At 38.7% G+C, this 24,796-nt stretch overlaps 1 protein-coding gene across 1 annotated transcript in view; it reads left to right on the forward strand.

The window, feature by feature from the left end:
• Nucleotides 1-7,617: 7,617 nt before the first annotated feature.
• Nucleotides 7,618-24,796, forward strand: part of APBB1IP (amyloid beta precursor protein binding family B member 1 interacting protein) — a gene marked incomplete at its 3' end in the record, with an annotated part of 48,169 nt that continues 30,990 nt past the window's right edge. The window contains exons 1-7 of the mRNA XM_079538683.1: nt 7,618-7,659; nt 8,595-8,666; nt 11,699-11,786; nt 13,562-13,854; nt 18,068-18,145; nt 20,248-20,407; nt 23,579-23,700. Coding sequence (XP_079394809.1) covers nt 8,595-8,666; nt 11,699-11,786; nt 13,562-13,854; nt 18,068-18,145; nt 20,248-20,407; nt 23,579-23,700 — 813 coding nt within the window. The 5' untranslated portion in view covers nt 7,618-7,659. The remainder of the gene's footprint in view (nt 7,660-8,594; nt 8,667-11,698; nt 11,787-13,561; nt 13,855-18,067; nt 18,146-20,247; nt 20,408-23,578; nt 23,701-24,796) is intronic.

A 24,796-nucleotide genomic window follows, 5' to 3' on the forward strand; every position in this document is an offset into this window, starting at 1 on the left:
GGCAAAATGGTGTCTGCTAGAAGGCAGTTTGCCAAGGGAGTAGGAAAGGTCCACAGAACAGTCCCTGTCAGCCACTTGCTGGCATGCAGTCCATAGCAAATGAAAAGTTGCTTCTCAGTGGCCTTTGTTTGATTTTGGTGCTCGTCTTTGGTAGCCCAGGGTACAGACACGTTATTACTTTTCTTCTGAGAAGGATTTTTGTAACCTTTCCAGCATTACAAGGCCTGCCCCATTCTCTTGCTTGGTGTGGGAATTTCACTGAAGCACAGAGTCAAGAAGGATGGATGGGCCCAATAAGTCCTTCTAAATGTGTTTTTTGTCTCTGACTGCTAATAATAATAATAATAAACAGTCAAATCTGCATTACTGTTCTCAGTGCTTTTTGACAAAAGCTTACATTTGGAAGGTCTGCTATAAGCATTGATTGGAGTGAATTGGTGAGGTCACCCTGAGCACAGATAATGTTCCCAAAGAGTTGTGGTTACAGCTTAGTTTTGTACTTCGCTGATCACATCAGACCTAATGTATAAGAGAGACAACACAAAGGAGACATTTGGCTTTAGGTGTCAGTCCTAGGAAGGGATTCAGCATAAACATAACTCCACTTTTGTCCCTTAGTGGCTCTGCTCTTCCATGAAATTTAGTAAAGCTTTTCATATTTGCCACTTGGCTGACCTCCTTTGTCTCCCTCTGCCATGATGGAGTTATCTTTGAGCAGATCAGTTCTTCTAACCCTCCTGAACTTGGTCAGGAAAGAAAAGAGTGAGGCAGTGGCATTTCCTTATCATGGAAGGAAAACCATACAGAAATGGAACAATTATGGACATGTCACAAGATTCTTCTCTAGCTACATTTTCTTCCTGTTTCCTCTGTGTGGTTTAGGGCTTGCTGGTCTTTGGCAAGGCAGCCACAGCCATACCAATATAACACCCCATCTGGGTGACTCCAGACTTCCTCCTAGCCTAGAAATCTTTGTCTGAAACCTATTACTTATTGCTGTTTCTGATCACAGTGTTTTGGTGAAAAAAAATACTGTGCTTAAAGTTTGTATGGTAACTTTCATTCCTTTTATTCCCTTTCTAAATTTGTCATATTGTTTCCATTTTTTGATATTTGGCATTCCTTCATTCAGTAGAATATTGGGGGAGGTGGGCAGGTTTTCCCACATTGTGGATCCATCTATTGCTTTCTCTTTCATGTGTGGGCTTCCGTTTTATGCTGGTTAGCCAGTCTGTGAATGCAGGGTCAGTCTGCCTGTGGATTTGAAAGCTAAATATCAAAATATTTGTTTAGTAGGGAGCCACAAGACAAGCCACCTATGACTGGGTGACCTGGGGATGAGGGAATTCTGGGATTAGCTTAATGATAGCAATTGGGAATGAAATCCTTAGCCATCTTCTCCATTTCTGGGCAGAGTGAGGCTAAGCATCCAGATATGCTGGATCCAGAATATACCAACAATTTAACTTTTTTTACTTGGTGGCAATTTTTAAAAATGCAAAACAGTGTTGCTTCATCATGTTAGTTATGTACAGCTGTGTTGGATAACTGGGAAAAAAGGAAAAAAAGAAAGGAAGGAAAAAACAACCCCAACATCAGCAAACATAGATTATGGGAAGGAACTTGGAAGGGGATAGATAGAAGTAATTTGTCCAGCTTGCTGCCTTTTCCAGAAGATAAATCGGGGCAGTGGACATCCTTTTGCTGTGTGCCAGAAATTTGGCTTAGAACTAGGAGTTGTTTCTCCAGCCAATTCTGCATGAAGATGGCTATCATTTAAAACTTGGTGGAGAGTTTGTGCCCTCTGTATAGCTCACAGTAGGAAAATCCCCAAGCTGGACCATTCTGCAGTAAATAATTGTGACAAAGGGAAAATGAGATTACAAAGTCTGTGGCTGTATAATATTTCTTTAATGCTGTTAGACCTAGGCCAGACTGAAGCATGTTATCTGCTGAGAGGACACTATGTAAAGAACAGAAGTGGCACTGCTTCCTAGCTCCATAAAAGCAGTCCCCTTGTGGAGTTGACAGGAGACTCCGAAGTGAAGTCCTGGAAGATAAAAATGTCTATTTCAGGTGCGCAGTCAATTTAGTCAGCAAGTTGTCTCCTCAGTGGTTAGCATCATGTATTTCAGAAGAAGGTATAAGAAATCCTTCGCTGAGAGGCACTTTGTTATCTGTCTTGAAACCTTTGCTCAGATTCCAGATTAGTAAAGCCTTTATTTTGGGCCATGAAGTATGAGATTCATCATTCATACCTATGTTTCTGTGTTGACTTGTGTTGACCTAATTGCCTTTCAGTACCTAAAGGGAGCCTACAAACAGGAGAGGAATCAACTCTTTGAAAGAGTAGGTAACAGCAGGACAAGGGGAAATGGTTTTAAGTAGAGGGAGGGGCCTGGGCAGCCTGGTCTATTATTAAATGTGGAGGTTGGTGGCCCTGTATGTGGCAGGGGGTTGGAGATTCGTGATTCTTGAGGTCCCTTCCAACCCTGGCCATTCTGTGATTCTGTTTCTCTAGAATACTAACACTTTTTCAGCTATAATTGTGTGTAGAGAAAACTAACTCAGCAACTTATTAACTCACTGGTTTTGGTGATAAATTTTGTGGGTACACTGTGCAAATTTCCTGGAAGAGTTGTACAGAGTTTTGGTTTCATTTAATATGCCATTCTTTTTGTGTTATAAACCAGGGCAGTATGATGCCTCAGTAACTTCCTCTGGCTCTTTATGCACTTTTTAATCACGCTCCTTTCCTACTGATCTGTGATCTGGGCTACCTGTGGGTTTCAAAACACTGTAGAATTCATTCTGCTCCAAAAGGCATTTAAACATTAAGCATTCTGCTAGGAGAAGGTAGTGGTCACCTGGATAGTCAAACAGCTGGTGTTTATTTTGGTGGACTTAGAACTTTGACATTTGTGTGCTATAGTGCAGGGACTAGGAGGTGAAGATGTAGTTTCAATCTTTTTACATGACTTGTAAAAATACAGTTTGTCTATTTTTATCCTTACTGTTTGCTTGTGTCACAGCTCAACAATAACAGACAATTCTGTGTCTGTAACTTCTACCAGATGACTAAGTGGTTCCTGACATGGTTCCTCTCACAACTCTCCTGCATGTTTTGTCCTACTGATATCACACTGTTCCTTGTTCCTCTTTGTTGTTGTGTAGCCCTTGGTTCATTAGACTGCATCTACTCAACTGAGACAGTGTTGCAGAGATGGTATTCTCATTTGTGATGCCGTTGGTGTTTCCTGTTCAGTATTACACAAGGGCTTCAAGCTTGTTTTCAAATTGCAAGTGCAGAACCTTGTTACCATGTGACTTAGACCACTTTTCCTGTTGAAAGGGGCTGGCTTTCAGTAGTTCTTGCAGAGGTGTTAGATAGTAGCAAGTCTAATTTTGCTTGGTACCATGCCTGAGCTGCACAGTATAATCAGTTAACTTTCATGATTGGTTGGTTTTGTTTGTTTGTTTGTTTGTTTTGTTTTAATAGTTTCTTTTTTAAGATGAATTCTGTGCTGTTGTTCTATTGCTACTGTCAGCTTCCTGCCAAGGGATGATGATTCTATCCAACAATTCCACTCCCTGAGTATTGTTCATGGGCATTGTGCAGTTGTCTTATGTAAATGTACACATTGGTTGTAAACTCCAGTGACAGTGTTGGTGGATGAGGGAAGAGAAACAGATTTCATATGCCTTGTCTTGTGCAAGGCTTTTGACACAGTCCCACCCAAAATCCTTCTCTCTGAATCAGAGACACATGGATCTGATGGATGGACTGTTTGGTGGATAAGGAATTAGCCGGATGGCAACATCCAAAGAGTTGCTGACAATGGCTCGGTGTCAAAGTGGGGACCAGTGATGAGTGGTGTATTGAGACTGGTATTGTTTAATATCTTGATTAATAATGTGGGCAGTGGCGTCAAGCACAGTCAGTCAGCAAGTTTCTGGATGACACCAAGGTGAGCAGTGAAGTTGGTACACAGAAGGAAGGATGTCATCCACAGGGACCCTGGACAGGCTTGAGAAGTGGACCTGTGTGAACTTTATACAGTTCAACAAGGCCTGGTGCAAGGTCCTGAATGTGGGCTGGAGCAATCCCAAGCATCAGTGCAGACTCAAGGATGAGTGGATAGAGAGCAGCCCTGCAATAATGGACTGTTGGATGAAAAACTGGATATGGGATGTGTGTTGTCAGCCCAGAAAGCCAATCCTAAGCTGCATCAAAAGAGGGTGGCCAGCAGGTTAAGGGAAGTGATTTCCCCACCTTCTGTTCTGTTGTGAAACCCCACCTCAGTACTGTGTTCAGCTCTGGGGCCCCCAGCTCAAGAAAGAAGATGGACCTATTAGAGCAGGTCTAGAGGAGGCCATGGGTATGCTCCAGAGGCTGGAGTACCTCTCCTATGAAGAGGGGCTGGGAGAATTAGGGTGGTTCAGCCTGGAGAAGAAAAGGCTTTGGAAAGAACTCATTGTGGCTTTCCAAGACTTGAAAGGACTACAAGAATGCTGTAGAGTGACTCTTTATCAGGGAGTAGAGAGATAGAGTAAGGATAACTGTTTTAAACTGAAAGAGAGGAGATTAGGATAAGATAGATAAAGGAAATTCTTTATTCAGAGGGCAGTGAGGCATGGCACCGCTGCCCAGATAAGCTGTGGATGCCCATTGCTGGAGTCATTCAAGGCCAGATTGGGTGGGTCCTTGGGTGGTCTGATCTTGACGGTGACTGCCCTTCCCTTTCAACCCAAGCCATTCTATAGAATTGCAAAACTTTCTTCATTCTTAAAATAAATAAAGCAGTGGGTGATTTTATTTTCTATAGAATCTGTGTGGTAAAAAAAGGTGACCACAGTGCCTTCTAATGGGATACAAGCACTAAAGACCAATAGCAAGTAACAAAGAAGAAAACATGGCTCACACCCTCCAGTTACCAGCAACAGCACAAGTGCAATCTGTCCAGAAAGGTGCTGCTCCTTTGGCTGCTAACTTTAAATGAGGGTGAGGAGGGTCGGATCCAGGCTCCACCCCTTCCAGTCACTCAGGTGCATTGGTTGCACCTGAGCTCCCTGGCTTAGCCATGCCTTCTTACCTGGTGCTCAACTGTTGGTTCCGGCCGTGACCTCACAAATCCACTGCAAGCATCTTAACAAATCAAGGTGTTTACAACCATACAGAAATCACACTGGTTAGTGACAGAGTTTGTATTACAGACCATCAAAGGTAGTTCCTGTTCTGCATGTCAGTGCATGACACTGAATTATATTAATGAGATTCTACTTAGCCTGTGTAGGATTGTGCACTGGGAGACTGAGTGCAAGGACTGTTTCTTCGTTCTTGTATCTGAGCAAGGAATTTCTTTTTGGTGCCCTGGAGTCCCAGATCAGCCTTGTGAGAACAGGATAATGCGCTGCCCACAAAGTCTGTTTCTCATGCAAATACAGCAAGTTGGGTAGCTTTCCCTGCATCTGCTGAATTTCTCTGTGGTTGGAGGTTAGATAATTAAATTCCAACTTCCCACCCTATAGCTCAAGACATCCAGAAATTTTCCTTTTAAAATAAAAGTATATAGGGAGTAGACATGCAGAAGCTGAAAGCTTTGTGTGGCTCTGTTGCCAAGTTTAGAAATGCAGCACACTGGAGTTCTGTGTTGTTGGACAGGGCTTCAGGCTGCTTCTTGTGGAAGAGTTGGAGGTCCCCTCAGAGGGTCACCCGAATGGATGTAAGTGTGTCTTTGGAAATGCCAACAAAGCCTATGACAGAAGAAGTGTCCCTCAGACTCTAATGTTGAAGGAGAAGGCAGAGCAAATATGCTGAAATCAGACTTTTCTTGGGGTAAACTGAAACACAAAGATGTTAGCAGTGCAAAGAGCTCTGTTATGCACCAGTCTCCTACTTTAGATTTAAATGACTTTTAAGAGCCAAGTGGCTGCTAAATCTCACATTGAGAAGGTAAAAAAAAAAAAAAAATAGGACAAGAAGGTCTGAGGCGCTTGTAGTAAGTGGCAATATGAATAAATGTACTGATGAGTCAAAATGCAATTAGTTGATATTTCTGTTTTATATCAACCTTGTGAGAGTTTAATATGCGTGGAACACACAGTGAGACTTGGTGGTTAAAATAGAAAGCTGAAGAGAATATGCACAGTAGGTAAACAGTGTGAGAAATGTGGGAGTATTAAAAAAAGAAAAAAAGGCAGCTTTCATCAGGAAATGAGAGCTCAGTGCAGATCTGAGGATGTGAAATTTGGGGGGAATAAACCAAGGGAATATCTTTCCCTGTTATTGGTGTCAATTCAAAAGGGGGGATAGAAGGCTCAGCTTAAATGTCAGTCACATTAAAAATACGTTTGATTCAGATGTTTGCCTTTCCAAATGCCCCTCCTAAATCTTCTTATTCTTTACAGCCACTATTTCCTCTTTTTATTTTAATTCTCTTTTCTCTGCTTGAAGTCTTTTGCATAACATGGGAAACATGGTGAAAGTACTGACTTTTCAGTATAGTTCATAGTGATTTTAAGAGTTGTTATTAGTAGTGCTATATACAGGATAGCTGCAGATATTTTAGAAGATACAAAGGAGGACTGAGTCTGTAACTCAGTATTCTTCTGGGAGCTTAGGTAATTTTTTTTCCCCTTTTTTGTTAGTAATAGCTTAATACAGCTGCAGGTTTCACTTTGAGTTTTTGGTTTGAATAACTTCAAGGCTATTTATAAGTAAGTTAAAAAAGAAAAAAAAAGATTCTTCTGGTCCTATATGCAGTGACATCTGCCTTGAATGGGCTAGTTCCCATGTCTGGTTGTTTTGTCTATTTGTTCCTTCTGAAGCACGGAGAGAAAAGAAGTGAGAATGGAGAGGAGTCCTGAATATGATGGAGCAAAGAAGAGAAGAGCAGACAGACACACTTGAGTTCCCCATTCTGGGCATTCATTTTACTGTCTTTTGTTTTTCTAGCTCATGACAAAATCTGCAATGAATTTTGAAAGTTCTTATATTAGTCTAAGAGATCCACATCCAATGTGTTTTCACATAAAAATATTTTCTTCGCAGTTTGGTGATGGGGATGTTTAACTTTTCTTCTTAAAAAAATTTAAGAGAAAAAGACAGAAACAAGTAGGAGGAGTGGCTTGGTGATGGGTTGTCATGATAGATGTCAGCTCATGGGAGGTGACACTTGAAAGGGACGGACACTGACACACTTCCTTCTTAATGCAAGTGTTCTGGCCCATGTGCCTGAGGTGTAAAAAGCCCTAATGTTAAAATCTGTACGATTGGATGAGAAAAAATCATCAGTGACTAACTCTGATGTGGAACTGTAAAATTCATAGTGAATTATTTGCACTTAGCTTTTCCATACAATCATTTTATTTCCCCATGAATCAAATGAGTCTGAATATTCAGAAAATCATATACTGCAAAGAAGGTATGAATTTATTAGTACCTTTAAAAAAGAAACCAATATAATCTGGTTAAACTGTTCTGTAATACAGTATTCAGTGCTCTTTGTTGTTTTTTTTTTTCAGGAAAACAATTTCAGTTGGTTCATGGAACTAGTCTGATGTCTTGTTCCTGAAAGTAAAACTGAAACAGCTAAACACACAACAACATACAAACAGCTACAGCTGATAAGGTCCTCAAAAGTCAGAGAAAACAGAAAGGTGTAAAATATTTGTTACTTAAGTACTGATGAGACACTATCAGTACAATACCAGTATGAGCTGCAGCTCCAGTTCTTGTCTTAAACAGATCCAACTTTAATCTATCTGATCAAATAATTGCCATTTGCCTATCTCTTTTATGAAAATTGATTCTCCATGTACCAGATAAGCTGCTACACAGTTATTGATTTGAATATATGAATTAAGATTTAGTAATTATGCACGCAACCAGAATACTGCTGGATCTACAAAAAGTGACTTTTATAGAGAAAGCTCTGTAGGATTCATACAGTGAGCCATTCAGTGTGGGTTGGTCAGCTGGAAACGAAGCAGATGAGATGACTTCAGCTTTCCATTTGCTCACTCATGTGTGCCATGCTGTTAACAGCATTCAGTTCCCAAATCTTTAAGTCTTGGATTTGCAGGACCTAAGAGAACTGTGCAAATTCAAAGCCTTGCTTGCAGTTGCCTTGCTTGCGGTTGCCTGCACCTTGTTCAAGTGACACTCTTTTACACTACTTCACTTCTTCCAAAGGAACTTATATAGGAGAAAGAAGAAGGGGATTATAGCAGAAACATTATCTCCCTATGAATGTCATTTGGCACTGTCCTCAAATCCTGACTCATGCGGCAGAAGTCACCATTATCATGCAGCCCTGCACTTGTCTCAGTGCTCTCCCTCAGTTGCTTTGAGGTTGGATAAGATGGAAGTTCTCTGAATTTACTAGTATTTGAAAAAAAAATAGTGAAAAATATTGAGACAAAAAGTTGGTTATGTACTTAGTCGTAACCAGGTCCTGAACAAGATTACACCCAGTAAACTCCAGGGGTACTTGGCATCTCCAGTGGAATTCTGCATATCCTCTGGTTTTGACCATTGCTGGCTTTGGAATGAATTTGTGATGATTCATTGCCTGTGGATTTTTTTCTTTCAGATGGAGCAAACATGTGATGATATAGATGAAATGTTCAGCAATTTACTTGGGGAGATGGACATGCTGACCCAGGTAAATCATTTTTTTCCCAATCAAAATTCTTCTGAGAAACCTTCAACTGAATTTCTCTGCCTGACATTTAAATCACATGGCCTGTAGAAGAGGGGAATATCAGTGCAGGCTAGATAGTTATTGACATATAACTGCTTATGAAAGATGCTTTCTCAAAAACAAGCAAACAAATAAATAAGCAATTTATATCCTTCTTGGACTCAGTCCCAAGAAGGTGAAAGATTCGGAGTTTGAATCAGAATTTTCAGTTATGAATGCTTTGCATACATGGGTAAATGAGATACAGCCTGCGTATCATTGTACACTTTGGAAATAAAAACAACATTTAATATTATCTTGACTGCATTCATGTAGCAATACAAGTCATCTTTAGATATGCCAAAATATTAAGTTACAGCTAGTAACAAGCAGTTCAAGGATTTATGGAGACATTATTTCCAGTGCAGAATACAGTCTTGAGAGGAAACTATAAAACAGCAGGAGCTTATTTCTAAACCTAAATACTTCCTGCAAAGCCTGATAAAAGAGAATTTTTATTTCTAAAAGACACAAGCTCTGTAAATTTGTTGTACTTTAATATATGCTTGTTTGAAAACACTTAAGCTGTTGTCTTAGATTGTGTGAATTTGATTGCTTACAGCCCCTGTTTTGAGATATCTTTTCTACAGGTAATTCCCAATCTTGCCAAATTAAATACCAATAATTGTGAGTCACATAATGGGGATTATGCTTAAATAAGTGGCTTTGTATGAAAGTATTCATAGTACTTTCATACATATACATATCAGAAAGTATTCAGTATTACTTTCTTAGCTGTCAGATCCCAATGCTTTGCTCCTTGATAGCTTTTCACCTTCTTAAGAGCTTTTTGTGGTCATGTATACTCAATATTTGTGTGTGTATATAAAGAGAATTTCTTTTAGGGTAATTTCATTTCATTATTGTGTTTTGAAAACTGACAAAAGGCTGCTTGTGATAAATATTACTTCCTCAGACAAGGCATGACATCATGTGTGCAGGGGGGAGAGTAAGAGTGTGAGCTTCTCCACTCAGTGGTGCAGATGGGACAGAATGTATTTCTAAAACCAAGACTGACTCTCCTCCTCCCTAATGTGCTGACATCACCCCTTCCCTAAACTCACAAGTGCTTCATTCCTCCCTTTCCCCCTACTTACACCAAGTTGATTTTTATGAGAGTAAGTATTAACACAATAGCAGTGTTTAAAGTAATCAGTGGTTTCCAGTTTTGTACAGCTTGAGAAGAAACCAACATGTCTTGAGTGGGTAATAAGTGAAAAGAGTTCCAGGAAAAACATTTATATTAATTTTCCTGAAAAATAGCTCTCAGTTTCAGGCAACTCAAAAATGTAAATGCTCCAGTACAAACTGACAATGAACAAAATGTCATACTGGAGCTTGTTGGATAAATGAAGTAATCCTTCCATTGTGTGCAGTGTTGCTAAGATCTCAACTGGGAAATTTTGTCCAGTGTTAGCAGTGCATTTTGAAGAGAAAGAGAATCAACTTGAGAAAATCCAGAGGAAGGTAATGGGAATTATGAGTAAAAGAAATACGACTTATAAGAAAAGATTGCACAGGGGTTGTTTAGTCTAGAGGAGACTGCTAACAATCTTAAAATACATAGAAGTCAGCTTTCATAGCAGAAAATTTGTTTCCCCATGTCCACAGAGAGTAACAGTACAGGGAACAGCCTTCAGCTGCAGCACAGGTTTGCTTAACCTCTGAGGAAAGGTTTGATGACAGGAATAGCAGTCTCAGCAGAGAAGCAGTAGAACAGTGCAAGAAGAGGTGCTGGATTTCATCTGATTGGAAACTTAAAAAATGAGGTTAACAGTACTTTTGTCAAATGTGTCCAAGGTATAACTGGCTGGTAGTGGGACAAGTCTAGACAGCTCCTTGAAATTCCTTCCAGTCTTGTCTATGGTGTTTGCTTGTTACAGCTGTAATCTTCTTTAATGAGGAATAGAAGTGGAATTTATCTTCACTGTATGCACTTTTCCTAAAATTAAGAAAGTGTTGCTTCTATGCTTGTTTCCTAAACTGCAAGCCACAGACTAGAAATTCTCTAACTATGAAGATTTGCAGTTTCCATTGCAAACAGCAGCATGTTTTGCTGTTGGTTAGCTGGTGTTATTTGTTTTCAAACATCAGGAGAAGACAAAACCAAGATTTATATTAGTAAATATAATGCTGGAGCAAGTGGCACTGCACAGCTCAAATCTGTGCGTGTACGCAGCTAAATTTCACACACCTCCACCTCTCTTCCCAAAAAACTCAAAAAGCCTTTCAAAATGAGTCTGGCTTTTCAGTGTCTCTGTTGGAGGCTGAGAGAGTTGGGGTTGTTTGGTTTAGAGAAGGCTCTAGGGAGACCTTACAGTGGCCTTCCAGTACCTAAATTGGTCTATAAAAAGCTGGAGAGGTACTTCTTATCAGAGAATGTAGTGATCGGACAAGGGGTGATGGCTTTAAAATGGAAGAGAGTAGATGTAGGGTAGATACTACAGAAGAAGAAATTGTTTACTATGAAGTTACTGAGACGCTGCAACAGGCAACCCAGAGGAGCTGTGGATGCCCCCATTCCTGGAGGTGGTTGAGGCCAGGTTGCATGGGGCCCTGGGAAATCTGGTCTAGAGGGAGGTGTCCCTGCCTGTGGCAGGGGACCAGAACTAGGTGATCTTTAAGGTTCCTTTCAAACCAAACAGTTCCATGCAACAGCCCCAGCCCGTGCTTTTTCCCAAACCATGCCCAGCTGTTGCCTGACAAGAGTGGCGTTTGCATGGTTCGACATTGTACTGGGAAGTATGCAAACCATTGAACACCTGGTATGAGACGGTGCTTTGGTCTTGTCTGTCTTTAGTTTATCAGTCTAGGAATAATCTCAGAAACTAGTGTGTTCCATTCTGTTTCTTGAAAAAGAATTGAGTTAAACACATCTTGGTAACTAATTGACAGATGTTAATGTCTGTAATAGTAGTTATATCATTAAAACACTTTTTCTTTTACCTTAACAGAGTTTAGGAGTGGAAAATGTACAAACTCCATCCCCCCAAGTGACCAACAAGGAATTCAGCTTTACTGTAGGTTTTAAGGATTTAAATGGTAAGGAGTTGAATGGACTCATTCATTTTTATACTTATTTTAAATACCTCACAGCAACAAATGTGACGAAAAGCTTCAAACACCTCTGATCTAAAATAAAGTATAGAAAAAAGAACTGCTTTGCTGGAGCAGTGGTATGTTTGTGTGTCTCAGTTTAGGAAACTTCAAAGGGACCAAGTGTTTTTAGAGGGACATTGCTTGGTCTTACAGAAGAATCAGACTTTTTACTATGTCTGAGTGTAGAGGGAAAGCAAAAAAATAGAAGTCGTCTGAAGTATTTTCAAAAAGGCAACCTTTTTGTGTAAAGATTAAACTTAATAGAAAACTGTGCATCTCAGTGTGAAGTCAGAGCTGCGGAAGCATTTATTTCTAGTGGAAGTACTGGCTTCAGTTTCTTCCAGTTTACATTACTTATTCTCATTTTGGCTTGTACTGTCACTTCTGCTGCTTGCTCCCCTGACAAACTGAGTCAGGGAATTGATCTGAGCTTAAAAACGTGCTCTTTCTTGTGCTTTTTTTTTTTCTTTTTGCTGGGGGGCTGCTTGTTTGCATGTTTCCATTTATTTCAGCTGATTTCAACTAGTGTTATTTTGTAGAATTAATTTGCCATTAAGCTACATTATGCCATAATGTCTCTACCAGAAAAGTGGTTAGAAATATAAATAGAGGATTGTAAGGCAGCTTTTCCACTGTAAAAAAAAGCTTATGAAAATACTCTGTCAGCACAGCAGGTAAAGCAGAGGAAACTGAGATGGTCCAATGACACATTCACTTTGTTTGATGAATGATCTATTCTTTGTTGAAGTATTGTCATTTTTTAATGTGTAGTTCAGAGCTTTCCATCTCTTTCCAAAATTCCACTTAAAATGCTACAATTTGTGATTCTTTTTTTGAACTAGCCTCTTCAAAGTGATTTAGATCACTGAATGCAGTGATTCTTATAGAACCCTTCTCTTCTAGAAAACTAAATTATCCTACAGGATGTTATTCCAAAGTATCTCTTACAACATGTCTAGTTCAAACAATCCAAGAGCAAACTGCATATGAAGTTCCAAAACACAGTGTAAGATTTTGTCTTACACTCTGACAGAATAGCAGAAATACTGTAACAAAAGTTACAATATTTATATCTGTTTGATAAGATGATTTCAAAAAAGAGACTGTTTTGTTTGTTCTTTTCCTCAAAGAAAGGATCCTCAAAATCCTGCATATTACATGAGGTATGACACAGAGGTTGATCACACAACTACAGATGTGCTGCAAACACATCTGGTGGTTTTGGTTCATAATAATTTTAAATCTATAGAATAGTTCTAATATATGAAAATGTTCTTTATCCAAGTATCAGTTAAAATGTTTGCTGTATGTTATAGCAAAACTTGCTGAGTATTCTTGCGTGTACTAAACACTGGATAAGTAAATAGCGTAATGGGAGTGAATTGGATTTCTTGCATCCGTATCACTGAGCATGTGCCCATAAACTTTGTTGAAACAGGGTCAGATTTCATAAAACACACAGGTCTGAGACAATATCAATGAAAATGAGACTTTCTGTGTTGTTTAATTTGTATTCCTAGAGTTCCTTGTACTCAAAACTTCAGTACAACCAGAATAATGTCCATTCCTAAAGCATGTTTGTTTTCTTGAACCTGTTCAAAATCCTTTCCCCTTATATCTTGCAGTAACTATGTCTCCTGTAATTTAATCTTCGCTGAACTGGTAACAGATTTTTTCATTGCCTTCGCTCTTGATGTATTTTTTTGTTTTCTATACAGAATCTCTAAATGCCCTAGAGGACAAAGACCTTGATGCTTTAATGGCTGACCTTGTAGCAGACATAAATGAAGTTGAACAGAGAACTTTACAAGCCCAGAAAACTTCTTCTGGCAACCAGCAAAGTGTGGCCACTCAGCCTCCAACAGGCATGGATAATGACTTTTATAGTAAATTAAGTCCCTGTGCTACCATTACGAGACAGTTTAAGAATGACTTGCCCCCTCCACCTCCAGCCCTCGATTTAGACCTTCCACCACCACCACCACCACCTCCTCCCGAGCCACTCAGCCAGGTAAGTCTGAGAGGAATCTTGTTGCAAGAGCTCAGTAACTTGTAATTTTAGAATTGGATTTGCATTGGAACAACTGTGGGTATCCAGTAAAATCCATGTATAAGTATCTTAACTAGAGTCTACACTAACAAAACAGCTATAAATTCTTTTATTGTGAGTGTGGCAGTTTCTGCCAGTTCCTGGACATACTGCCCATTCCTTTTGCATTTCTAATAGCCATTCTAATAGCCCAAGACAGACCTTAATCATTGGAAATGGTTTACTATAGTGAAAGATTTTTACTGATTTATTTATTTTTTAATAAGTATTAAAAAAATCAGTTTTATCAGTTAGTGATGATCAGTTGTAATGTGATGATCAGTTAGTAATGGAGTGTTTCACTTTGACATCAGTGCAAAGGATGGCCAAATATCCCATCGTTTTGTGAAGCTATCACTTTGTTTACTGCAGTAAATGCTACTGCTACTGATGAGAAGGTTCTGTGGATGTTTCCCTTAGCAGTTGCTGAAATTATCAGTGAGTGCTACTTATAGACATTTGACTTAGTGATATGCTAAAATTTCAGTTATCACAACTTCCTCCATGTTTGTTTTTCTTGCAAACCTGTTTTAACAACTGAAGTCACGCATGGCATATCTAGTACAAGTATTTAAAGTTCAGTTCTTTGACATGAGATTGTGGATAGGGAGATAAGAATTTACCCTTTCAGTCCTGCAGGGAGGCTGTGTGTGTTAGAAGAGTGATGCAGTCCAAAAAATATGAGTCTGAAATCCTGAAAAGTCTTAAAGTGTCTCTTTGAGTATTCGTGAGCACATAAAATAAGGTGGAGAGGAGTTGTTTACACTTAGGGAATGGAAAGGTTTTAGGGAGAGTGAAAGGTACTCTGTCAGCTGGCGCAGAACTGTACCAGTCAGTTTTACCTAAAACCGTGGGCAATTCATTGCAGCTTAAAAGCCTACACAAACTGAGTATGAATTACCTCATTATCACTGCTGCCCCTGCTTTTAGCACAATACAGAAAAAAGCAAACGAAGCAGAAAATTTTTTAGGAAGAGAACCTTGTTGATTATACTGGATAAAGTTTCATCTTATGTACAGGACTTTTTAGTGCTTGGTGAGAAGAATGAAAATTGTAAACATGGGAGGATCTTCACCATTTCTCTGTCTCGAAGATAATAGTTAACTTCTGATCTTAAAGGAGAATCAACATTTATAAGAACAACAACTAGACTTAATTCAGAGGCTGAAATCTTTTATTTAGCTATTCTTCTTCTTATTATTATTATTATTATTATTTTATATTTATTTAACTATTATTGATACAGAAGAGATTCTGTCAAGACAAGCTCTGTCCATTGTATTACAAATATATCCCCATCTTGGTTTAGACTGGTGACCTTTAGGGAAGTACCAAATTTCTGAATAGTCTGATTTGGGAGCTGAACAAGTATGATCTGAAAGGGTGCTTGGTTAGGAGAGCTAAAGACTGGCCAAACTGACAGGCTCAAGGGGTAATAAATGGCTGGTGACAAGTGGGATCAACTGTGGAGCTTGTCCTGTTTAACATTTTTGTCTGTGAGCTGCTTGACACCATCAAGAATCATCTGCAGGTACTCCCACTGGAAAGGAGTTGATGCCCTTCAGCTGCCAGATTGGAAATGGAAAGTGAGCTGAGGTAGAAGGAGCATGGCCAGCAGACTGAGGGAGTCATGATTTGTTTCTTTTGGCACTAGAGTGAAGCCACACCTGGAATACTGTAGCCCATTATGATTGTGTGCATCTCCAGCAGAGATGCTCCTGGAACTTTAATGAGGATGTGAAGTGATGAGGTCATACTGATAGAGCTGTGCTTGTTGAGTCTGGCAGAGGGGGGATAGGGAGTGGTGTAGTGACAACCTGAAATACCTGAAGAGAGCTACAAAGCTGGTGGAGCCAAATTCCTTCACAGCAATTGGAGACTGTATAACAAGGGGTAAAAGCTATGTTTTGTTGCTTTGTAGCTTCAGACAGGGCATTAGAACTTTTTTCATTCTAAGTGCTGGTGTAGGACTGAAACAGGTTACCCAAAGAGTTTATTGGTTCTCCATCTTTGGATTTTTTTGCTGAGCAAAGCCATAGCTGACCTGATATAATGTTGGTAACACTCATGCTTTGATCTGGGAGTCGAACTACAGACCTCCAGTGCTCTCTTCCACTGACACTTGCATGATATGTTTTAGAGGTCACTGAAATCAACTGTGCTGTGCTGTTCCATTCCTTCTGTGTTGTATTGAGCTCAGCTTTTACAGACTCAGGTCCCAGGTTGCTCTGCTGAAGCTTGTTTTCATAGCTGTTATCCTGTGTAACCTGAGGGTCAAACAAGATTTCTTGACTGAAAAGAGGTTACACTTGCTGAACACAACTGGAATTTTAAATGCACAAGTGCAGCTGAAACTCACCTCTGTCTTTCTCAGTTAAAATGTTACTCTGGGACTGTGTACTGAGTTGAATCTCTAGTAGCGTCTCCTGGTCTCTTTTCAGGTACAGGAGGAGGGCAGAGAAGGATGAGAACAGGAAACAGAGGCATTTCTAAGGAATCTCTCTGCAATATTGGTTTTCCTCATTAAGGCACTGAATCTGCTTTCTGTTGCAGTTCTTGCCTCATTTTCTGGTACAGATTGTGTTGAAATACTGATGTTGTTCCTGCTGTATGGCTTGCTGTCCATGCGGAAAATTACCTATAGGGCTATTACACAAGCTATAACGTGAATGATGGAGGTTATAACCATTTAAAATAAGTGTGAAAAGACCTGATTTCAAATTAGTATTTACTGTCTTTGTTAATGAGTATTTGTTTTGACATTATATTTCTGCTCCACAGAATGATATGCCACTGTAAATGGAAAATTTTGTTTCATCAAAATCCACGTCTAGCCAGGATTCTTGATAGGTGATTCCTGAACAAATCAAGACTGACATTTTGTTATGGTTTTGTGTAGTCAAATGAGCAGTGTTAATTATTCCCATTACGTCTGTGATACTAAGGCTCTATTCTACAACCTTTTACTGTGACACAATTAAAAGTATACCATTTCTTTCAAAGAAATGGAGAGCTGTCTCATGAGTTTCCATCAACTCTGACGTTTATTTTTAGAACTGTCTGTAAGCTAAATAAAGCTTCTACATTTGTATGTAGAACGTGATATTATCTGGATAACTTTTATGTGTTTCTATTTGAAGATCCAGAAAACACTGTGACAACATTGCAGAGGGAGAATAAAACTTCTAACCTGTCGAAGCGTTTCTTTAAAAGTGCTACAATTTTTATCTGGTAGCTTATTTACTTTATATAACTTTCTTTATATTGAAAAAGATGAAGGTTGTGAAAGTTCCTCACCTCAGATGAGAAGTCTGTTTGTTGCACAGATTTGTACAATGTGTGAATTCAGTTCTGTACAGGTCACATGCAAGAGAAACCTGAATTATACCTGCCTAAATTCATCAGCAGAAAGTCTACCTGCATGGTGCTTGGACTACTTTAGTTAAGATGCTTTTCCTGCTTCTTGCAGGGTAGTGTTTCTGAGATGGTAAGAGGAAGACCACAGTGCAAAAGGCTGTTTACACTTCCCCCTTCTGAACAGTGGAAGAACTGTGGAAGCCATTTCTATCCAACGGTTTCAGTTCGACCACAGAAGCTAGTTTGGGATTCTTGAAATTTCAGCATCTCTGAACTGTAGGAGTGCAGATTTTCATGCCCTTGGAGAGGAAAAGACATATGTGAATTCTTTGCCTGGCATTCATAGTGGAGGATTTGGCAACAGTAAAGAGTCCTGAAGCTCTCTTTCAGGTTGCACATCTTATCTTATGTTTCTGATATCTTATGGAATATTAGGGGAATCAGTGATAAAATAAAGAATCTTTAATGCATCAAGAGGGGTGTCAGTCAGGACACATAGAACAGTCCCATTTTCAAGCATTCCTGTATCATTTGAGGAACAGCTCATTTAAGGGTGCTATGACTAGAAAAGAAAACAAAATGGAGAACTGCACTTGTAAGTCACAGCTTTGGTGGGAGGATTTTAATTCAAGAAAATTGGGAATTCCCCATAACGATGAAATTTCTCACGGTTTTCCTTATGTTCTGGATACAAATAACAGGAAACAACTCTTTTCAGGTGTATGTAAATTGCTGGCCTTACTTAACAAGTATAGGAATTATTTTGTGTCTTTTCAGGAAGAACAAGAGGCGCGAGCTAAAGCTGACAAAATTAAACTTGCCTTGGAGAAGCTGAAGGAAGCTAAAATTAAAAAGGTGAGCCTTAAAATAGTGAAATAAGAGCTACCAATTATCTGTTATCATTGTTCTCAATAATGAAGATCTTAGTAAAAGCCATTAGGCTTTTTTATATTTTGTCTTGAACTTGAGACATCAACAAATATTCTGTGGAACTCTTGCCTGTACTGAGGTCTGTGAGAATACTACCTCTGGGGGACTTATTTCTAAGAGGACCAACCTTCCCCTCCTCATTCCCCAGTGTCGGGGCAAAGCCCACAGTCCTGAAAGATTGCTTTAGAGAAAGTGGAAGGTATATAGAAGCATTGCTTACTCAGGCTGTGCTGATTCCAAAAGCATTAAGCTTCTCTTCTAGACTGGATATGGTTTTAGCTAATCTCAGTTAAATTAGTGAGGATCTTCTTGCTAAATCATTTCATGGCAGTGCAGTAATGTACAAAAATTTGCTCCAGACTAATTAGTTAAAAGCATTCAGCCTATGTCTTTGCAGCACCGAGTATCATGTAAATATACCTACTCGTCCTAAGCTATTGTTACAGGTGAACTCAACAGAAGCTGCAGGTGTTCAGTGGCTTTGAAAAATGGATGTAAAGGAAAAACAGGCATGGCCTTTCAGTCTTGCTCAAGTAGGAGGTGTGAATCATAGATCAGAGCCAGAAGGCTTTTGAAGAAGAATTGAAGCTTCCAGTAAATTTGAGGGTGTCCATGTTTAAGATTATTTCCACAGAACACCATACACCTGTGCACATTGTGCTACTTCTGAAGCAGCATACTGGGGGAATTTAATCAGGGTTGTCTTTTAGATCTGTAACAAATGCTGGTCACCTTTTCCTCCCAGTACTTGCAATTTTCCTCGGCAAGAAACATTTGAAACATTTTTTTTTACTTTTTTTTTTTTTTTTTCCCCACAGACTGGATTTGGAAATGTTGGGTGGAACTTAGACCTAATCTTCTTGTGGCCATTTCCTCGCTAAGCTGAAATTTCTGTCAGTTCTGAATTCTCAGTTACCTAAATAGTTGTCAAGAAATCTAGTCTTCTCTGTTCTACGAAAAATTGGAAGCTGCCTACATATTTCTGTCTGCAGTCAACTATAACTAGATAAAATACCTTTTTTTTTTATCCCAGACACATTTTAGATCATGCATGTACAGCATTTCTTTTTCTGAATCATCTGAGCTGTGGCTCAGTTGCTTAGTTTAGAGAAAATACTTAGAAGGGCTAGAATCAAAGCAAGTTCACTTTTTTGTTATATTTGCTTTCACTTTTCAGATACAATGTAGATTTTTTTTCTTGAGAATCCTACCTCTCTGCTTCTGTGTCAGCTTTAAAAGAGATTCTGTGGCCCCAAAGCCTCTCATACCCCCTTTTTAAAAGGAGCTATTTAAGCAAGATGCTACGGAAAAGTCCTCCCAACTCACCACTTTAGTTCCAGGTTCTCTGTACAGATCCTGCAGACAATTGTTATTCCACTTTCAGTACTAATGGAATATTTGAAGTACTTTGTAATATATTTGCAGTGCTTTATCAGGTTTTACATACTTCAGCATTTTCTTGTGTTGTTCCTCTCTGCAAAGATGCACACAGTTTCTTGTTTAACAATTGCTTCACAATATAAAGGGACAATGAGTGTCTTTCAGCCAATGTAACAAACTAATCTATATTTGCTTATTATTGATTTCAGGTTAGTCAGTTGGCAGTTGGAAAAATTTGTTCTTCTCATGTAAAACTGAATTATATCTTTCCATACTAGTAGCTTTCATTAAAGACTCTGTGTCCTTTTCTATATGGGTTTCCTATCAAGCATTTTCCTTAATTAGAGATACAGTATATTTAGAAAAGAGATTAACTTCTGCTTTTTCTCCATAGCAATTTCACCTTTCGTGTAGCAATGCACAGGGTAAAGTTCAATTTCCTTTTTTTGAGAAAAGATCTTTATTTTGGTGGCAATATAATGTCAGAGCTTCCAATCTGTTTTATTCTCTGGTCTCACTGTGCCACAGGATGCCTTTGAACCAGTAATAACCTTCAGCCTTAATCTTTCTTATTTGCATTAGCAGATTCAAGTTAGCCCGTTATTTGCTTCTGAAATTAACTGAGCCTTCTGTGACTCTGTCCTCAGCTTGTTGTCAAGGTGCACATGTATGATAACAGCACAAAGTCACTCATGGTGGATGAACGCCAGGTGACACGGGATGTTTTAGACAATCTCTTTGAGAAAACCCATTGTGACTGCAGTGTGGACTGGTGTCTGTATGAAGTCTATCCAGAGCTGCAGATTGGTAAGTGGTGAAGCAGTAGGGTTATTTTCGAGCATATATTAAGTAGATACGTTGCATCTTATGCTAATTTTGAAATGTAATAACATTTCTTCTGCCTGTGTGTCTGCTGGTATGGAAAATCCTAATCTAGAAGCTGAAGGAGGATGCAGAAATACACTTGGTCCATTCTTACTCTAAAATCAAGCCTTCCATTTGTCAGTGGTGCAGGCTGCAGAAGGCTTCTCACTCAGCACTATTTCCACTGTTCAGATTTACACAATCTGAAAGGATCGCCTGAATTTTACAGTGTTTGTTTGGGAGTGACAGACCCAAACACACAACCACTCAATTCTACTCTGTGAAGAGAAAATGCAGTGCTGAAGTGCTGTCAACAGACTGCTACATACCAAACAAACAAACACTGTCATTAAACAAAACTCAGAAGCATTTCAGTCATCTCTGGTGTTTTTCATTTCTGATGGTCCTTTTTTTAAGCATTGTTGTGAACAGAATATTGCTCTTCTTTGGGGGTGTTGCTCTGCTGATGATACCTTATGATTTAGGGAGTAACTACCCAGCCCTCTGGGTTCCTAACAGACAGCTGTGCAAAGCATGTACATTATCAGTTGCGATATAAGGAGTTTTGTTTCAAAAAGACTTCAGTGTTTGATCAAGAATGGAGTATTCTCTCACTGTAAGTTAATTCAGAATTTTTTATTGTCTAGGCTGTATTTACTCAAAAGAAAATAGAAAATTGCCACAACTTTCTTTAAGAGTAGCATTCGATAGAGAAACTGGAAATTGTCAAACAGGCTCTAGTATTCTTGGTTTACAGACTCACAGCAAGTATACAAAAATACACAAAGAAAGGTGAATATCAATATTGCAATTCAACAGAACTCCAGGAAAAATCAACCTGCTGAACCAAAGCAAAGAAATATAAAAATAGCTGGAAAAAGCCTGACTGCTCATGAACAAGGAGGTACTCCTCTGCTTATAAGAACAACAGAGGCAGTAACTGCCTGTCTGTTCTTTCTACTCCATTAAGATGATGCATGAAGATTGCTGCATTCTTTTGTACCAGCCTATCTTAATAAAGAAAAGACTGGAGGTGGCATTAGACCCTAGAGGTGTCACAAATGTCACTGTGAATAGTTTTAAAGTGCTTTCTTATCTTAGACAGTTGCTTCCTCTGGTATTTTGTAACTTGGAAAAATGTGTCTGAATGTTAAGATGACGACATATATTATTGTATTTATGTTATGAATATTACAGAGAATGCACAGGGATGTATTCATGGTCTCGATAGACATTTTTTTAAATTCCTCATCACACAGTTATAACCAGAGATACCAGGGAGAGCAAGTGTTACAAACATTGAAGTGAAAAGACCTTTTCTTTAAAAGTAAAAATTGATATTGCTTTAATCCCTGCTAAATCTGGTGCTTTGCGCTCTATTAATACAATAAAGAGTTGTTCTCATAATGAGTAAAAACTATTCTAAAATCCAGGACAGAAGAAGAGTAGGAAAAGAAATAAATCAGTAGTTTGGAAAAAGTCTGTGAACTGCTGAGGCAGAGGCCTCTCACCAGGTCCAAATGAACTGGGAATGAAGCCTTTCTGTTTGCAATTAGAGAATTTCCATACGGGTGCAATGGTACACGTTCTTTTTTCTGCTTCCACTGTATAACAAAGTTAGTGTTAAATAAGGAAAAAATGATAAAAGTATAAATCCCCCCCACCTTACTCCTTCTATTTGCCTCTCTTTGGTACTCCCAGTGCAATCGCAGCAGGTGAGTAAGTTCTCTGTTATGACTTAGAATCATTTTGCAGTTTTCCTGTAAGACAATGTCTACCCTTCAAAAGGTTACTTGGGTTTAAAATCTGTAATAACTAATGCCTCTATTTTAATATATATTTAATGTATTATATTATGTAATGTACATACATGTTGTATATTTAATAAATTTATTAAGTATACAAGCATTTTATATATTGCAGAAATATCAGTTGTTAAAGTATTGTGGTTGCTTTTGTGCTAACAATTGTGTACGTGTGAACTGGCCCTGAAACCAATCCCAATTTGTGATTTTTTTAATTCACAAAATTTAGTCACACTGGGGCATACTGACCTCTTTTCCAAAGTAGAAGGAAATACTACTGAAAGTCTATAAAATATACGCTATCTCCTCTTACACTGTGCCAGCCAGTCTAGGCCATTGAAATATGTAATCATCAAAGACCGCTGATGTGGGGATACAGTTGTTCTCAGGGAACTCCAACTTAAAAAATGAGAGCTGGTTGAATTCACTGCCCGACTACTGAATTTTTAGAAAAATGCAATTTGAGTCCTTCCAAAATTACGTGTCAAATTATGCTGAATTTCTTTTCCTTCCGAAGGGCTTTCTGTGTCTGTTCAGTTGCTTTATATGTGAAACCCTGGAAGGAGAGATCAAATATTACCTAACCTCAGCTTGGCTGGTGGCTTTTCTGGGTGGAGGCCCTGAGTTCAGATCAGTTCAAGAAGGGAGAGATCTGACGGTATGTCATACATCTCCAATAGATTACTGCTGAGATGCTGAGTGAAACAGAAGATCTTCACATCAGTTTGTACTCTGCCTTTCTACTTCCTTTGTTTTGACACTTGTTTTTAACACAGTTGCCTGAAACAAAAGATTTCAGTTTTAGCACATCAAATTTTTTTCTGGTGACAGAAAGCTTTCTTTTTTTTTTTTTTTTTTTTTAAATTTCAGTTAGTAAAACAATGTGAAAATAAATTTTTAGGTTTTTTTCCCCAAGTCAGAAACTCTGGTGAGAAAACATCTCTGGTCATACTGAAAAAAAAAAAGCAATAAGAAATTAAGGCTAATAAACATGAAGGGCACCGAGAGACATGAATGTAACCATCCACTCCTAGTGGATCACTCTTTCCCTCCTTTGCAGTCTTTGGGCAACAGCACAGAATGCAGGAGGACTCCAAGTCATGCTTGAGCATGCTAGACTTCCTCTGTAGCTGATTTGCACTTCCACATGACACTATTTCCATATGGATTTGCTCACTTCTGTGCAGAGGAAAAAAGAGCCAATTCTGAATGAACATCAGATAATGACTCCACTCTGACATAGGAATTTCAACAGCCGCAGGAGAAGGGAGAGTCTGTATGACTTACATTATCTTTTTTGTCTCTCCAGAAAGGTTTTTTGAAGACCATGAGAATGTTGTTGAAGTGTTGTCAGACTGGACTCGAGACAGTGAGAATAAGATTCTATTTTTGGAAAAAAGTGAAAAATATGCTTTGTTTAAAAATCCACAGGTAAGATGCCATGGTATTTGGATAATGATGTTATTTTGTCTTTGTGCAGCCTATTGCATTACTAATTTGTTTTCAGCTCTGTTCTAAATTACTTATTTCAGCTGAGTTCTAAATCAGAGATAACTAAATGTGTGTTTTCAGGAAAAAAAAATATTGAATGCAAGGATTTGAAAACCCGTGCTTTCTTTTCTATTCTGCTACAGTTTTAAAATCATGTCTGCACGGGTTAAAAAATAACAATTTTTTAGAAAAAAAAAAAGAAGAAAGATGTGTATACTTCACCACTGGTGAAGTTGGCTTGTTGATATGGAAGATGTGCAAAAACCCAGCCTTTGTCAGTGCTGCAGTTTCCACCATTGTTTCTAATGATAAAAATCAGTACTGCCTTGAAGGCCCAGTCTTAGTCAGTTATGTGTGTGATAATTCTTAAGTAGTATACTGAGTACTAAAGGGAATTATCTATATTTCGTTTAGACTGGGAAAAGGACTGGGTAAACACTACCATTCTTTGTGCACTAACTTTGCAAAGTGAGGATCTGTATTTCACATAGATTTATTCACAAGTGTCACGGAGTTGACCAGATCAATCTATGTCCGTGGATGTGGAATACTGAGACCCAAAAACAAAAAACAAAAACAAACAAAAAAACAAACAAAAAAACAAAAAAACATAGAACCATGACAACAAGTCATTTCTTTCTTGCATTACCTGGTTGAAACCATGTTTACAAATACTTCAGTACATACAAGTGATGGATTCTGTCCTGACCCTGTTATCTTATTGAGCATCCTGAGGGCAGCAAGAAAAAATGAGAAATTTCAGCATTGCTGAAAAAATAAATACATAATTTGGCAGCAAATCTCACCAAGGTACCCATTAGGAACGTTTTTTAGAGTGAGACAGTGCTTCATATAAAATCTGCAGAGAGGAAGTGCATAAGAATTATCCACAGTCAGGGAAAGAAAACTTATCCTGGAATGTATATAGATTGATGTTGATTTTTAATATGAAACAGCAAAGCAAAGTTTGAAAGTAAAGCATGCAAGATGACTCAAGATGTCATACTACTGCACATAAACATACTTAACAGTATGA

Source organism: Tetrao urogallus, assembly GCF_951394365.1.
Source record: "Tetrao urogallus genome assembly, chromosome: 7".
NCBI classification, from domain to species: domain Eukaryota; kingdom Metazoa; phylum Chordata; class Aves; order Galliformes; family Phasianidae; genus Tetrao; species Tetrao urogallus.